General features: G+C 38.3%; 1 protein-coding gene across 2 annotated transcripts in view; it reads right to left on the bottom strand.

Annotated features, from left to right (window-relative positions):
* The window catches only part of LOC126480683 (KICSTOR complex protein kaptin-like), a 110,124-nt gene that overhangs the window by 25,206 nt on the left and 68,554 nt on the right, over positions 1 to 16,364 (bottom strand). For both annotated transcript variants that reach the window (XM_050103912.1, XM_050103913.1), the window contains 2 exons: positions 15,048 to 15,214; positions 10,179 to 10,424 (listed from right to left, as the gene is read on the bottom strand). In XM_050103912.1, coding sequence (XP_049959869.1) covers positions 10,179 to 10,424; positions 15,048 to 15,214 — 413 coding nt within the window. The remainder of the gene's footprint in view (positions 1 to 10,178; positions 10,425 to 15,047; positions 15,215 to 16,364) is intronic.

The raw sequence follows: 16,364 nt of genomic DNA, 5'->3' as shown, positions 1-16,364 counted from the left end.
GTTGTGCTGGCAAAGTGCAGTCTACCTTATGACACTACATGCTGCATGACAGAGTATGGTGCATTGTATTTAAGCCAAAACTTGTTTTTAAAACATTTGTTATATGTGTTTGTGTGTTAAGTGAAGACTGATTTGGTTTTTAGTAGAATCTTTCTAAGAAAATGTTTGTGACTGTTGTGTATTGGGGAAGTCTTATTCAAGTCTTACAACTGTATGCCCATGTGATATATAAAAATGAAATCACTGAAGTTAGGTACAGTTAAACTGATACATTCCACATCATTACGAAATGTTATATTCATGATCTATGGAACAAGTGGTAATGTAATGTAATTAACATTGACTTACGTACAAAGATAGAGGCACCACTCGCCTATAGGTGACTGATGGGTGGCATTTAGAAACACACAACAGGAAACTATTCATACTACTTTGAGGTGTTGCTGTTTCCCTAGCGGAAGTACTGTGTGTGTGTGTGTGTGTGTGTGTGTGTGTGTGTGTGTGTGTGTGTGCGCGCGCGCCTCCAATAGAGGAAAAGCAAAAGCTCGAAGCTAGTATAAATAGTTTGCTTGCTGTTGTGTGTTTCTATGCGCCACACACCAGCCAGCTGGAGGTTTTTTTCACATTATTCCATCAGGAATTTCCATTGTTAACACACATGTAACAAGGATTGCTGGCTAAAGTGGTCTAGATGGGAACTGAGAAGATGGATATGAAGTAAAACTATACACAACCAGTTGTGCTTATTTGAAAAGTAGGAGTTTGGATGTGTCAATGCATTAGGTATATAAGAAGAAGGAGGTATGAATTTTAAAATGGATGCTGTGCCCTCGAAGATGTACTATGATAGGAAACAGGGTGGTGTACTAAGGAAGGAACAACTACACCAGTGCTGAGGAAAGGGACGAATAATATATACAGGGACACAAGAAGGGAGAAAAGAGGTGCAAATGATAATTTTTACAGAGATGAATTAGTTAATATTTTGAGACCTACTCTAATTTTATACAGACAGAAACTTGCCTGAGTCGTGGAAGCTTGAGGCATGTAATTAAACAGGAAACAATTGAAGATGTAAAACGTTCCTGAGTTTGTATGGTTGCAATAATGGAGTTTTGAGAGACACAATAATTATGATGTACAAGCTAAACAAAAATTTAAGAGTTATAAGTACTCAGAATGTGAGTTCATGTATACTGTTACTGTGACACAGCAGCAAAACTATAATGTAAGAATAAGGCTGCCAGAATCTCTTGAGTTCTTGCAAAAACTGCATGTTTTAAACATTTTTTCTTGTAATTATGCATTGAAAGGACATTATTACAACTTTACCGCAGTGTCATTAGGTGGAAAATATTGTGAAGGTAAGGCAGTATTGGGTGAAAAAGTACAGGCATATTAAAATAAATATGCTAGGGTAGATGCAGCACTAAGGTTTGAATATTTACCACATTATGTGCAAAGATAAAGGCACATTCCTTCAATTTCAAATGGCACATGATAATTACTGTATTGTTAATCATGATAAAACATCCATTAGTGTACAATGAAAAGCATATTGCTATACTCACATAATAAATGTTATTAATTTGTAAAGCAGTAGTAAGTAGACAGCTTTACTAGGAATTTATTGATATTATAAAGACCATTGCTAACTGGCAGATGTTTGGCATATGAATTAAGCAAAGTATCTGTATTTATCATGAGATCACTCATTTAAGTGTGGGGTACATGGTGTTACATTCCACTTTAGATGAGTGATGTACATACCTACATATTCTCATCAACAAATGATACTCACAAATGAATGCTGTCATAGAGGAGAGCACAACTATTCTAAGGGTTTGTTATTTTATTCGCATGTGGAGAACTATGCCAAGGACAGTGCTGGTCTCTAAGACAGGATGGTGTCACAGTAACTCTATAAGAGGAAGTACGTGCAAGGATGCGAATATACGAGCTCCAAGCAGTGCTGGCCTACACTGGAGAAGCACGACATCCTTGGAGAAAATATATAATCCAGTCAATGGTTGTGATTGAACTGCCGGCTGGTGTTGCCGAGCGGTTCTAGGTGCTTCAGTCTGGAACCGCGCGACCGCTACGGTCGCAGGTTCGAATCCTGTGTCGGGCATGGATGTGTGTGATGTCCTTAGGTTAGTTAGGTTTAAGTAGTTCTAAGTTCTAGGGGACTGATGACCTCCGAAGTTAAGTCCCACAGTGCTCAGAGCCATTTGAACCATTTTTTTGTGATTGAACTCAGGCAAATGAACTGTTAATGAAATGTCACTGAAATGTCATTCTGATTCCATTGAGCCTTGTGTAAACTTATATGTATGGTTTTCACATTGAGCTTTCTGACTTTAAGTTATCTAAAGGATAATGTACATATCTGCGGACAATATGCAGAGGACAGGGTGTATCAAAAAGAATCATCCAATTAAAAAAAAACCATAACCATTATGTTATTTGAGATATGTGCGTGAAAGATGTACTGGTTCCCACAAGATAGCCACAGTGTGCACCCACTTCAGTTCTAGTAAAAATGGTGTCGGGACAACAAAAAGCGTTTTGTGTTCTACCTTTTGCACAGTGGGGGTCAGTAATAACTGCTTGTACTAGGTATGGCATGGATCCTCCAACAGTAAAGAGCATTAGATGACCGCATGAACAGTTCCGAGAAACAGGTTGTTTGTGTAAAGGCACATCACCGGTAATCCCCCGAGTGCCTGACTCAGACATGGAACTCATTTACCATAGTTTCACAAGGAATCCACAGAAATCCATTCGCTGTGCAACTTGACAGCTCAACATGCCCCAATGTGCGTTTGGTGTGTGTTGCATCGATGTTTACACATGAAACCATATGAAATTCAGCTACTGCAAGCTCTACGTGAAGGTGACAAACAAGAACATGTTGAATTCTGTAATTTTGTTCTTGGCAAGATGGAGGATGATAGTTTTATTCCACGCTTAGTGTTTTGTGACGAGACAACATTCCATTTAAATGGAAAGGTGAACTATCATAATGCAAGAATATGGGGTACGGAACAATCATATGAAGTTGTACAATATGAGAGGGGCTCTCAAAAATGTAATCAGTTTTTCACAGATTCAAGGGAAAAGGTGTATGGTCCATTTTTCTTTGCCGAAAACACTCTTACAGGAAGCACATATCTCAATATGCTTGAGAACTTTCTTTTGCCAGTGTTGGAGACTGATTCAAACAACTTCATTTACCAACAGGATGGAGCACCACCACACTGGCATCTGGAAGTGCAAGAATTTTTAATCAAGGAATACTGAATGATGGATCGGTCGCACTGGACCAAACAATTCAGTCTTACATCACTGGCCTCCATGGTCACTGGATCTGACTGTATGTGATGATTTGTTGTTGGGGCTTATAAAAGACTATGTTTATGCACCTCTTTTACCAACAACAATGAATGAACTGAGACATCGCATAACAGCAGCTGTGGAAGCTGTGACCCAAAATCCTCTATGGGAACAATTTGAATACTGCATTAACATATACTGTGGATGTAAAGGGGGGGCATAATGAACCCCTAAGAAATGGTATGAAAAAAAAATTTTTTTTAGTTTCTTGTTCATCAAAAAACAAAATTCATTGCATATGTTTATTAGTTTCAGAAATATAGACATGCCAAATCGAATGATTCTTTTTGATACACCCTGTATAAAAAGTATCTGCATAATTATTCAATAAAAGTAGAACTTGCCATGTTGCATTTCCTTCCAGCCAGAAGCTAACAATGAAGTGACTAATTCTTTTATCACCACAACATAGGCAATGGTCGAAGAAATTAAGATGTTAAGAAAAACCATATCAAATCATCATTAATCAAGTCATCTAACCCAGTCAGAACACTACAACAATTCTTAAGGCCATACGTTTGTGATTTGTGGGCTGCTTTGCTACAGCTTGTTTATTTCAAATAGGACATTTATAATACATTGGATTTAGTGTGTATGGCTCAAGCAATGTGTTTAAGCAAAGTTGAATTGCTAAGTTATCTATATAAAGTTCTTCCACTTCAACACAACAGTACATATTTGTTCAACAATAAGGAAAATAAATTTATACGAGTGATATTCTCTTTTGGTGTGTTACTTACACCTACAGCTGCACCAACACCTACATCTATACTCTGCAAATCAGCATGAGGTGCCCGGTAGAGGGTACATCTTACTGTATCAGTTATTAGGGTTTCTTCCAGTTCTATTCATTTATTGAGCATGGAAAGAATGACTGAATGCATCTGTGCACACAGCAATTATTCTAATCTTATCCTCAAGACCCCTTTTGTAAGCGATGTGTAGGGGATTGTAGTATATTCCTAGAGACATCATTTAAAGCCGGTTCTTGAAACTTTATAAATGAACTTTCTTGGGATAGTTCACATCTATATTCAAGTCTCTTCCAGTTCAGTTCCTTCAGTATCAGATTAAACAAACCTGTGACCATCCATGCTGTCCTTCTTTGTATACATTCAATATCCTATTTGGTATGGATCCCACACACTTGAGTAATATTCTGGAATGGGTCACACAAGTGATTTGTAAGCAATCTCCTTAGTACACTGATTGATTATATCAATAAACCAAGGTCTACCTCCTGCTTTTCTCACGACTCAGCCTCAGTGATCATTCCATTTTATATCCCTACAAAGTGTTACACCAGATATGAGTTGGCCAATTCGAGCAGTGACTCATTGACTTTATAGTCGTGGGATGATATTTTTGTTTTGTTTTGTGAAGTGCACAATTTTACATTTCTGAACATTTAAAGCAAGTTGCCAGTCTTTGCACCACTTTGAAATCTTATCAAGATCTAAATGATTTATACAGCTTCTTTCAGATGCACTTCATTATTGATAACTGTATCATATGCAAGAAGCCTGATATTACTATTAATATTGTCTGCAAGGTCATTAATATACAACTTGAACAATAAGGGGCTCAACACACTTCCCTGGTGTACACTCAACGTTACTTCTACATCTGACAATGACTCTCCATCCAAGATAACATGCTGCATCCTCCCTACCAAAAAGTTCTCAATTCAGTCACAAATTTCACTTGATACCCCATGTGACAGTACTTTTTACAATAAGTGTAGACGTGGTACTGAATCAATTGCTTTTTGGAAATCAAGACACAAAAAAATAATTAATGCAGAGTGAAGAAATTTTGGGAATACATTCATCTAGGTAACATATTTAAGTGATAAACATTGCAAGACCATAAGTTAACGTAAGGGCGAGATAAGCCATTGCAACTGTGAAATTCTGGTACATTAATAACAGGTTTAACCCACAGAATGTTGAATGCAAGCATGCAAATATGTACGAATGGTGTTGTACAAGTTCGTAGGATGGAGTTCTGTATCTGTTGCACTTCCTTAGTCAATACAAGGACGGTTAATGCTGGTTGTGGACAACACTGGAATTGTCATCCAATGATGTCCAATATGTACTCGACTGGAGACAGATCTGGTGACTGAGTGGTACAAGGCAACATGTTGACACTCTGTAGAACATGTTGGGTTATAATAAGAGTATGTGGGTGAAAGTTATCCTGTTGGAAAACACCCCTTGGAATGCTGGTCATGAATGGCAGCACAACAGGTTGAATCACCAGATTGGTATACAAGTTTGCAGTCGAGTGCGTGGGATAACTGCACAAGAGACCATAACTCCAGGTCTAGCTCCAGAGTGTCTAGCAAGCAGACAGGCTGGTTGCAGGCCCTCAACTGTCCTGCCCCTAAATATTATATGGCCATCACTAGCAGATCCACCTTTCATCAGAAAATACAACAGACCACTGCCCTGCCTTCCAATGAGTTCTCACTTGGCCCCACAGAAGCTGCAAATCGGCATGATTTAGGGTCTGTGGAATGCATGCTACAGGGTGTCTGGCTTGCAGTTGTCCATGAAATAATCAATTTGTATCAGTTTGCTGTGTCACTCTTGTGCCAACTGCTCCTCAAACTGCTACTGCACATGCAGCACAATGAGCCAAGCCATATACTGAACATGATAGTCTGCCGCCCTGGTTGTGCCACATGGCTGTCCAGAACCTGGCCTTCTTGTGACTGCACATTCTTGTGACCATCACTGCCAGCAATCACGTACAGTGGCTACATTCCTGCCACATATCTCTGCAGTATCACAGGAGAAGCATCCAGCTTCTCACAGCGCTATTACATGAACTTGTCCAAACTCAAGTGAGGTGTTGATAATGGTGTCTCCGTCGCCCTAAAGCCATTCATGACTAACATCATATCACCACGTCCAATCCAATCTCACAGGTAACTAATGCTCACGACTGTTACAACATGTATTTAAGATAAACCTGATCTGTATCCTCATAGTGGCGCTACTAGTGCCACTCTTATGCAACTGGTGCAAATTTGCATAAACATCATGTTTCAGATGTTGGAACATACCTACCAACTTTTCTTTATGTCGCACAGCTCCCTGTTGGTGTTGAGATTTTTTTTTCCATCAGTTTATTAGCAGGCTTATTACACATCCCTGAGGCACGTTAACTCTTAGTTTTGTGTCTGTTCAACATTTACATGTAGTATAATGAAATAGTTCTATCAGCAAAAAAATATTTGAATTAGTCATATATCTGTGAGAATATACAAATTGTATCTTGATTACTAGGTGATGATATCGTAGTGTCAAATGACTTCCGGAAAACTAAGAAGAATGGGTCTACCTCTTCACCTGCTTCTTCATTCACAAAGACTGGTGTGTGAAAAAAGCAAGCTATGTTTCATAGGAGTGATTTTATCACTGTCATAATGTTTGACCTTAAAATATGTTCTAGGATTCTGCAACTGATGGCCATTATCAATATTGGTCTGTGACTCTTTTACGACTTCTGTAAATTGAAGTGACTTCCACTTTCTTCCAGTTACGTGAGACTGATCACTACAAAACAGCCACTCATTTAAATAAGGGGGAAGATGTCACAGCATGTCCAACCTAAAATTTATAAGGAATTTCATTATGGTTTAGTCTCTTGTTTGCTTTATGTAAGCACAATTGTTTTTCAACATTAAGGAAGCATATTTCAAAATCTCTCATTAGTTAGTGTGTGTACGGCAAGAAAACATAAATACAATAGTCTCCTCGTGTGAGAACCGGCTGCCTCTAGTTTCAACATCAGACTTATGCAGGAGAGATCAGATGGAAGGCTCCAATAACTTCATTCACTTTAAATATGGTCAGAACTTTCTTGGGTTTTCTGATAGATTTTTGGCCAGTGTCTGACTATGGAAATCATTGTAGACTTCATGACAGTCCTCCTTAGGCATGCACAAATTGCCATTACATTTTCTTTAGTTTTGTTGCATTTCTTTTGTTATGAGACTGCAGCTGTCTCCAAATGGTATCATCAAATCTAGGTGGTTCTCTGCAGCTTTATCTAGATAATGGTTGTTGATGTGTTTGAGTTGCAACCATAGCTGTTCTGTGTTTGGTGGATTTGAACTAAATGCTCTAATTTCAACTTTTAAGTAGATTGTTAGCAACTACCCTTCGGTTCAACCACACACGAATACTTCCCTAGCTGTCTTTATTATCTTTTAGCCTTTGGTGATCACCATTTCTGTCATAGCATCAGGATCACTAATATCTCTATCGTTGGTGACAACCTCAAAAAGACTAGTTCTGTATATGTCCATGAGGTCTAAAATATTTCTTCAACATGCAAGCTGTTGGAATAGTTGTTTCAGGCAGTTGTCTGACGAAATATTCAGTATTACTTCACAAGGCTATTTGTCCTTACTGGCAATAATACATGCATGGTTTCCACAATCAGTATGACAAATCTGTCACCACCTACTACTATTATTATAGTCAAATAGTTTTAGATTCCAGGCAACAGACAATTTTGGTCACAACATTTGTTAAGAACTGCAGCTGACTGCAACTGCTCTATCGATTGCCCCCAGGATGGCAACTTCCACCTGGAAAACAGCTCCTCCTGGGATACACAATGAGGGCACAGGTAACTTGTTCTCATCATGTGATGCTGTTTTACTAAGTGGGACCATCATATGTCAAATATTTAGTCTGCTTCTTGCAGATGATGCAGTTATCAATAATGAAGTGCTATCTGAAAGAAGCTGTATAAATCATTTAGATCTTGATAAGATTTCAAAGTGGTGCAAAGACTGGCAACTTGCTTTAAATGTTCAGAAATGTAAAATTGTGCACTTCACAAAACAAAACAAAAATATCACCCCATGACTATAAAGTCAATGAGTCACTGTTCGAATTGGCCAACTCATATCTGCTGTCTTATCTTTTGTTTCATTTTTAATGACCACATTGTCAATGAGGAATTAAACCCTAATATTCACTCATTTTCCCTTTTGTAGCTGCCTGGATCTTGACAGAGGAGAGAATGCTGCTCACACATGAGAGGTAAGTTTCACTGGCTCTATCTCATCATCAGTATAAAAAATGCCTCAAACCTATTCATTACAAGTATGAGTCCAGGCTTTTGACTGCTTGCCACACACTACCTTCCCCATAAAACAGCTCCACGTCTGGGCACAATTTGCTAGCCACTGTCATGTGTTCTTTGTAGATGGCATCAGCAACATGATTTACTGATAAGTTTTCAGCACAATTGTGACAACAAGGGACCACCCTACCTCTCCATGATCCATACAGTTCACAGTGGCCACATAAAGCCAAATGCCAATGCAGTTCCCAGCAGTTCACAGAGAGTAGTCTACTCCCCATTAAGATCCTGGAACAGCCATAGCTCCCAGCTGCCTCTACTCATGATCCTAGCTCTTGCAAAGATAAAAAGAAGTAAAAAAATGAAATCAAACACTAGTCTCTACTTATTTCCAAATAAAAAAAACTGCAGAAAAAACTTTAACCTATGGCTGCTACCAGAGATGTTCGTGCTGATGCCTATGGATCTGCTGCATTGCTGTTAGTTAGTGGTCATTGGTTCAAACTGCCTCAGTCAACAGTGATACATATGGTAATGTTAAAATACGCTACAAAGTCAACTGTGTGTGACTCTAGCTCTTGTGGACAGAAAAACAAGTAAAGAAATGAAAAAATAAACATGGGTCTAAACTAGTCGTTGCTCATTTCCTAACAGAAGTATGTAAAATGGTAAACTATGTGTAATGCAAATACTCGGATACATACAGAGGCTCAAAACCAATACCCCTTAAATGGCACAAGTCAAAATTGATTTGGAAAAAGCACAAGTAGATTCAGCGGACATCACAGACAAAAGTATCTATAGACACAAGTGGGAAGTAATGTCAGAGAAAACAGCACCTAAAGCCCAAAGACCAAAGTGGACCGAAGAAAGGAAGAGGGCTTTAATGAAAGAGAACAGGAAGAACTAGTAGTCATAAATGCTTTGCTTGGTCTGATAGAGGCCTGTAACATGTGAATTAATAATAATAAATAATAATAATAATAATAATAATAATAATAATAACAATTTTAAAAACATCACAAACATCTTTAAACAGGATGGCTAGATAGTCCAATACCTAACATAATGTGCCATTTTATGAGTAAAGTTTTAGTAAAGTCATCTTTCTGTCCTGTTCACATCTTGTTGCCAATTACTTATTCATAGGTTTAACGTGGGTTATTTATACATTACAGTAATTGGATCAGTCTCTTCTCTCTGTCACAGTTCTGCAGCGACCTGTGTGTCTGCCATGGCAATTTCACATCTACTTCTGTCCTACCTTGTTATCAACAATGGTGTTGTCAGTAACATCAATCAATAACATTACACTTTTTTATCATAATTACACTGGTAAGTACAACAGCATTTGTACTTCTTTCCTTATACTAATCTATCATATCACTGGAGGGAGCTTTCTTTTGGAACAAACACCTCATTACAAGACACATGCAAATGAACAAATGTAAAGACAAGTTAGTCCCAAGAAGATATAAGAATGTAAACACTCACTTCTAACATCTTCCCTGCTGCTAATGTTACTGACAATACCATACACAGAACATGTATCTACTGGAAATGCCACTTAACATGCTACAGGGACTGCATCTGAAGCCCATTTCTTTACATCTTCAATGTACACATTTTATAAGAAGAAAAGGAGAAATATGTATAATTTAGCAAATACTTACATATATACAACCGAAGGCTGCAAAGTGCTAGTTACAAGCAGATTAACTTGTGAATCTTCTGCAAGCTTATCCTCCTCTTTTCCAAGAAATGATGGACACTGAACACTTGAATATCTATCAAACATACGGACAGAAGACACTGATCCTGCAAAACGAGCACTCCAACTAGTTATAACTTCTCTATTTTGTGGATCAACAACTGATAACTTCATGTAACCACATTCACAACCATATGCTGTTAATCGTCTGAAACAACAAGCAGAAACAATTATTACTACAAGCAGTAAACAAAGCTCTTAGTGAATGGCTTCATCTTCATTTGCATATGATAGCCAGAGAATGTCTTAGAAATAGTGAGAATTTAGTGTTAACACTGTATGGTAAAAATGAGTGTAATTTAGTGGGTACGTTTCAAACTACAAATGTAAATGACAGGGGACAGAAGTCTTCAGATGCAGAAGTAACTTTGGGTGTGTCCCAGGGTAGTGTTAAATATATATGATGTCGCAATGCTAGAAAATTGTAGTCAAATACAGGAAGGTCTGCACAGGATTGACACCTGAAGCAAGGAATGGCAGCTGACGCTCAAGATAAACAAATGTAATGTGTAGCGAATACATATCCAGAAAAACCCTTTAACATACAATAACAAAATTGCAGAACAATCACTGGAAGCAGTTACTCTCATAAAATATCTAGGAGTATGCATATGGAGTGATTTGAAGTGGAACAGACTGAGTTTCACTGGAAGAATCCTCAGGAAATGTTATCCATCAACAAAGTCAGTAACTTACAACACACTCATTCAACCAATATTTGAATATTAGTCATCAGTATGGAATCCGTATCAGATACAACTGATAGAGGAAATGGAGAAGATCCAAAGAAGAGCAGTATGTTTCACTAAACGGTCATTTAGTGCGTGTGAAAGAGTAACGGAAATGCCCAGCCAATTCCAGTGGCAGATACTGCAAGAGAGGTGGCTGCATCACGGTACAGTCTGTTAAAGTTGTGTGAAGGTACATTCCTAGAAGAGTCAACCAATGTATTGCTTCGTTCTATGTATATTTTGTGAAAAGTCCATTAGTGTAAAATTAGAAGAGATTTGAGCCCACAAGAAGGCTTTTTTCTCTTGTTTATCACTTCTTTTGCTTCCAACAAAGATTTGTTAATCTGAACAAATGCTAAGCTGCACTGTGGTTCGAAGTACACATTAAACTGTAAGTTATTTATTAATTATGAGATAGATAGTGTATCTGATGAATTAGGGGGAAAAAATAAAAAAGTTGAAAGCCACAGCTGGCCTCTAACAGCACCGAAAGCAATGCTACTGAGCAGCACAAGAACTGACGCAAGATGATATTAAGCTGGCAGTTGACTGCTGAGGATATTCATTAGTAATGTTCTTGGATGGAAATGTTACTAGATGCAAAAGCATTAGGAAAAGTTATTACCTTATTTCTCACAGAATAAGAAAGCTCATTATCATCTAACCTTTTGGATAGAGATGCTGGTCTATGTTAACGCTCAAAGGTAATGTATTTGACAAAGTGGAAATATTAGTCTAATATATTCAAAACTGCTCTAGCTGTTTTTTCCTACAGTACGTCATGGCAGCACACAATGGGTCTCATCATACGTCATACAATAACATCACTAATACTTGTGTGTGTTTGTATAAGTTATATGATGGAGAGTCCAACATGAGCAAGTGACGTCTCACACTTCATAAGCATATAAACTGAATATTCTTTACAAGCAAAATCATTTTGAAATTATAGTGTTGTTCCTGTGTCTTCGTGATTGAATGAAGGCAAGGACAACTTGAATGCAAGCATCAAGAAAGGTACCGAGACAGAGAAACCAATATGTTCATACATCTATTCCAAAATATGGCACATTAGGTTCAACAATATCTAGCTCTGAACAATGGCTAATGTAGGCATTCTCCTATGTCATTACAATACCATATTGGTGTCAAACTTATTAATGTTGAAATACTAGTTTACTCCTTTCTATGCATTCCACACTGTTACTGCCTTCGCTATTCCTAAAAACTTCACTGGATGTTGTACGTAGCTCATACTGAATAATAAGAAAATTTAAACAAGCTATTAGCTATTAAATCTGATACACTGTAATCACATCTGTCAACATCACGTACATACCCACAGTTCAGTTACACATGAACATTTTTTGCTGCATATTAATTCAGCTGCATAGTAAAATACAACATAAAAGTAGAACACATAAATTATAGTTCACATTTAAAAATAGATATAGCAACATTAAACAAAACACTTTATATATAATTAATCTGTGAAAACTACTTGGCTGCACTGCCAATATGTAACAGTAACTACAACGAAGCAGTACCTCAGCTATAGTATAATTGTATTATGTGACTGAAATAATTAAAAATCACACACTTGTTTGCTGCTGTCACTCAACTGAATGTCAGTATCCTTACCCCAATTGCAGAAGAAAACTTCCAACACACCTTGTTATCGGACCAGTTCATATGTACGTAATATTTCACAAAGATATCTTACTAAGACAGGATTTAAGACAGAGATTTAGGAACCAGGTTTTAAATTGTAAGACATTTCCAGGTGCAGATGTGGATTCTGACCACAATCTATTGGTTATGACCTGTAGATTAAAACTGAAGAAACTGCAAAAAGGTGGGAATTTAAGGAGATGGGACCTGGATAAACTGACAAAACCAGAGGTTGTATAGAGTATCACGGAGAGCATAAGGGAACAATTGACAGGAATTGGGGAAAGAAATACAGCAGAAGAAGAATGGGTAGCTTTGAGGGATGAAGTAGTGAAGGCAGCAGAGAATCAAGTAGGTAAAAAGATGAGGGCTAGTAGAAACCCTTGGGTGACAGAAGAAATACTGAATTTCACTGATGAAAGGAGAAAACATAAAAATGCAGTAAATGAAGCAGGCAAAAAGGAATACAAACGTCTCAAAAATGAGATCGACAGGAAGTGCAAAATGGCTAAGCAGGGATGGCTAGAGGACAAATGTAAGAACGTAGAGGCTTATCTCACTAGGGGTAAGATAGATACTGCCTACAGGAAAATTAAAGAGACCTTTGGAGAAAAGAGAGCCACTTGTATGAATATCAAGAGCTCAGATGGAAACCCAGTTCTAAGCAAAGAAGGGAAAGCAGAAAGGTGGAAGGAGTATATAGAGGGTCTATACAAGGGCGATGTACTTGAGGACAATATTATGGAAATGGAAGAGGTTGTAGATGAAGATGAAATGGGAGATATAATACTGCATGAAGAGTTTGACAGAGCACTGAAAGACCTGAGTCGAAACAAGGCCCCGGGAGTAGACAACATTCCATTAGAACTACTGACAACCTTGGGAGAGCCATTCCTGACAAAACTCTACCATCTGGTGAGCAAGATGTATGAAACAGGCAAAATACCCTCAGACTTAAGAAGAATATAATAGTTCCAAATCCAAAAGAAAGCAGGTGTTGACAAATGTGAAAATTACCGAACTATCAGTTTAATACGTCACGGCTGCAAAATACTAATGCGGATTCTTTACAGACGAATGGAAAAACTGGTAGAAGCCAAACTCGGGGGAAATCAGTTTGGATTCCGTAGAAATGTTGGAACATGTGAGGCAATACTGACCCTACGATTTATCTTAGAAGCTAGATTAAGGAAAGGCAAACCTACGTTTCTAGCATTTGTAGACTTAGAGAAAGCTCCTGACAATGTTGACTGGAATACGCTCTTTCAAATTCTGAAGGTGGCAGGGGTAAAATATAGGGAGCGAAAGGCTATTTACAATTTGTACAGAAACAGATGGCAGTTATAAGAGTCGAGGGACATGAAAGGGAAGCAGTGGTTGGGAGGGGAGTGAGATAGAGTTGTAGCCTCTCCCCGGTACTATTCAATCTGTATATTGAGCAAGCAGTAAAGGGAACAAAAAAAAAGTTCTGAGTAGGTATTAAAATCTATGGAGAAGAAATAAAAACTTTGAGGTTCGCTGATGACATTGTAATTCTGTCTGAGACAGCAAAGGACTTGGAAGAGCAGTTGAATGGAATGGATAGTGCCTTGAAAGGAGGGTATAAGATGAACATCAACAAAAGCAAAACGAGGATAATGGAATGTAGTCAAATTAAGTCGGGTGATGCTGAGGGAATTAGATTAGGAAATGAGACACTTAAAGTAGTGAAGGAATTTTGCTATTTGGGGAGCAAAATAACTGATGATGGTTGAAGTAGAGAGGATATAAAATGTAGACTGGCAATGGCAAGGAAAGCATTTCTGAAGAAGAGAAATTTGTTAACATCGAGTATAGATTTAAGTGTCAGGAAGTCATTTCTGAAAGTATTTGTATGGAGTGTAGCCATGTATGGAAGTGAAACATGGACAATAAATGGTTTGGACAAGAAGAGAATAGAAGCTTTTGAAATGTGGTGCTACAGAAGAATGCTGAAGATTAGATGGGCAGATCACATAACTAATGAGGAAGTATTGAATAGGATTGGGGAGAAGAGAAGTTTGTGGCACAACTTGACTAGAAGAAGGGATCGGTTGGTAGGACATGTTCTGAGGCATCGAGGGATCACCAATTTAGTATTGGAGGGCAGCGTGGAGGGTAAAAATCGTAGGGGGAGACCAAGAGATGAATACACTAAGCAGATTCAGAAGGATGTAGGTTGCAGTAGGTACTGGGAGATGATGAAGCTTGCACAGGATAGAGTAGCATGGAGAGCTGCATCAAACCAGTCTCAGGACTGAAGACCACAACAACAACATCTTACTATTCTGGCAACCATGATGTTGCAGTCCAGTTGTTAACAAGTATATTATGATAGCATTTTCACTTACTGTGTGTGTTCTTCATTATACCGAATATCCATCCACATTACCACACTTGGAATGTCTGAAAATTCAGGAAAATAGGTATCTACTTCAACTTGACTGTAGCAGTGGTTTACTCTGTCCTCTCGAAACACATGAATCTTGTTATCACTTCCAGATAATAACCATACAACCTTTAAAAGAAAATATTTGGTGTTAAAGCTAACACTAAAATTTAAAACACTACACATTGATGATACATATTCAAATGAAATAAACTAATTTTGTTCATTGATTGTTTGTGTCACTGAGTCATTCATTCATTCACATTCCTTCATTCATTCATTCACTCACATTCCTCATCTAGGAAGAATATATGATTAAATTTGTATGTGATTCGAGGTCACAGAGTGAAAATTTTGGTGCACAGAGCTGTCACCTCTGGCAGCAGCAATGGTTCACTCAAAAAGGCCTTGAGTCGAACAGAACTTGGATAATAGATACAAGTAAGATTATGCCATGCTGCCTCAACTATGTTCCACAGTTAGTAGTTATAGCTACTGGCAAACGATTAGGTGCCAGTCTCTCAACAAACTGTGACCAGATGTTTTCAATGGGTGAGAGATCTGGAGAATATGCTGACCAGGGCAACAGTCATACACCCTCTATGTTGAGATAGGTCCGGGCAACATGCCGCCTTGCATTACCTTGTTGAAAGATAATGTTGTGGACAACTCGAATATGGTACGCTGCTACCAGCCTTAACATGTCAGAATTGTAACACCTGCTGTCCAAATTACGAACGATGTGAACAGTAAGCAATCGTGTTGTGTACCCAATTGCACCCCATACCACCATGCCAGGTGCAAGGCCCATCTGATAATGTAAAATGCAATCTGGATATGTTTTCTGTCCTCAGAGGCTCCACATGCAGTTACGTTTATCAAGACACTATACGCAAAACTGAGACCTGGTCTGAAAAGACAGTGTGGTGCCACTCCTGTATCCAGGGTGGTGGTTGTGTGCACCACTGTCATTGTGCCTCTGCTGGTGTGTCATGGGAAGCTGCTACAATGGTCATCACACTAGCAGTCTGTGGTACTCCAGACACGGGATTCTTATCTTATTGCAAACTACTCCACTGACTGGTTTAAAATACATGAAGTGACAGTACGTTGGTGCATGACCAAGCAACAGTATGTCAGTCCTCCTGGGTGGTGGTTGCATGGGCTGTAGAGATCTTGTGTTTTGTTGAGTATGAGCCTCCTGAACCTATCGATTTTATAGTCATGTGACAGTCACGGGGTCTGAGTTCGAACCCTGTTGCACAAATATCGTCAATTG

Source organism: Schistocerca serialis, chromosome 5 (assembly GCF_023864345.2).
Source record: "Schistocerca serialis cubense isolate TAMUIC-IGC-003099 chromosome 5, iqSchSeri2.2, whole genome shotgun sequence".
NCBI lineage: Eukaryota > Metazoa > Arthropoda > Insecta > Orthoptera > Acrididae > Schistocerca > Schistocerca serialis.
Note: the sequence above shows the minus strand (reverse complement) of the source record. Positions and strands in the feature narration are given on the sequence as shown.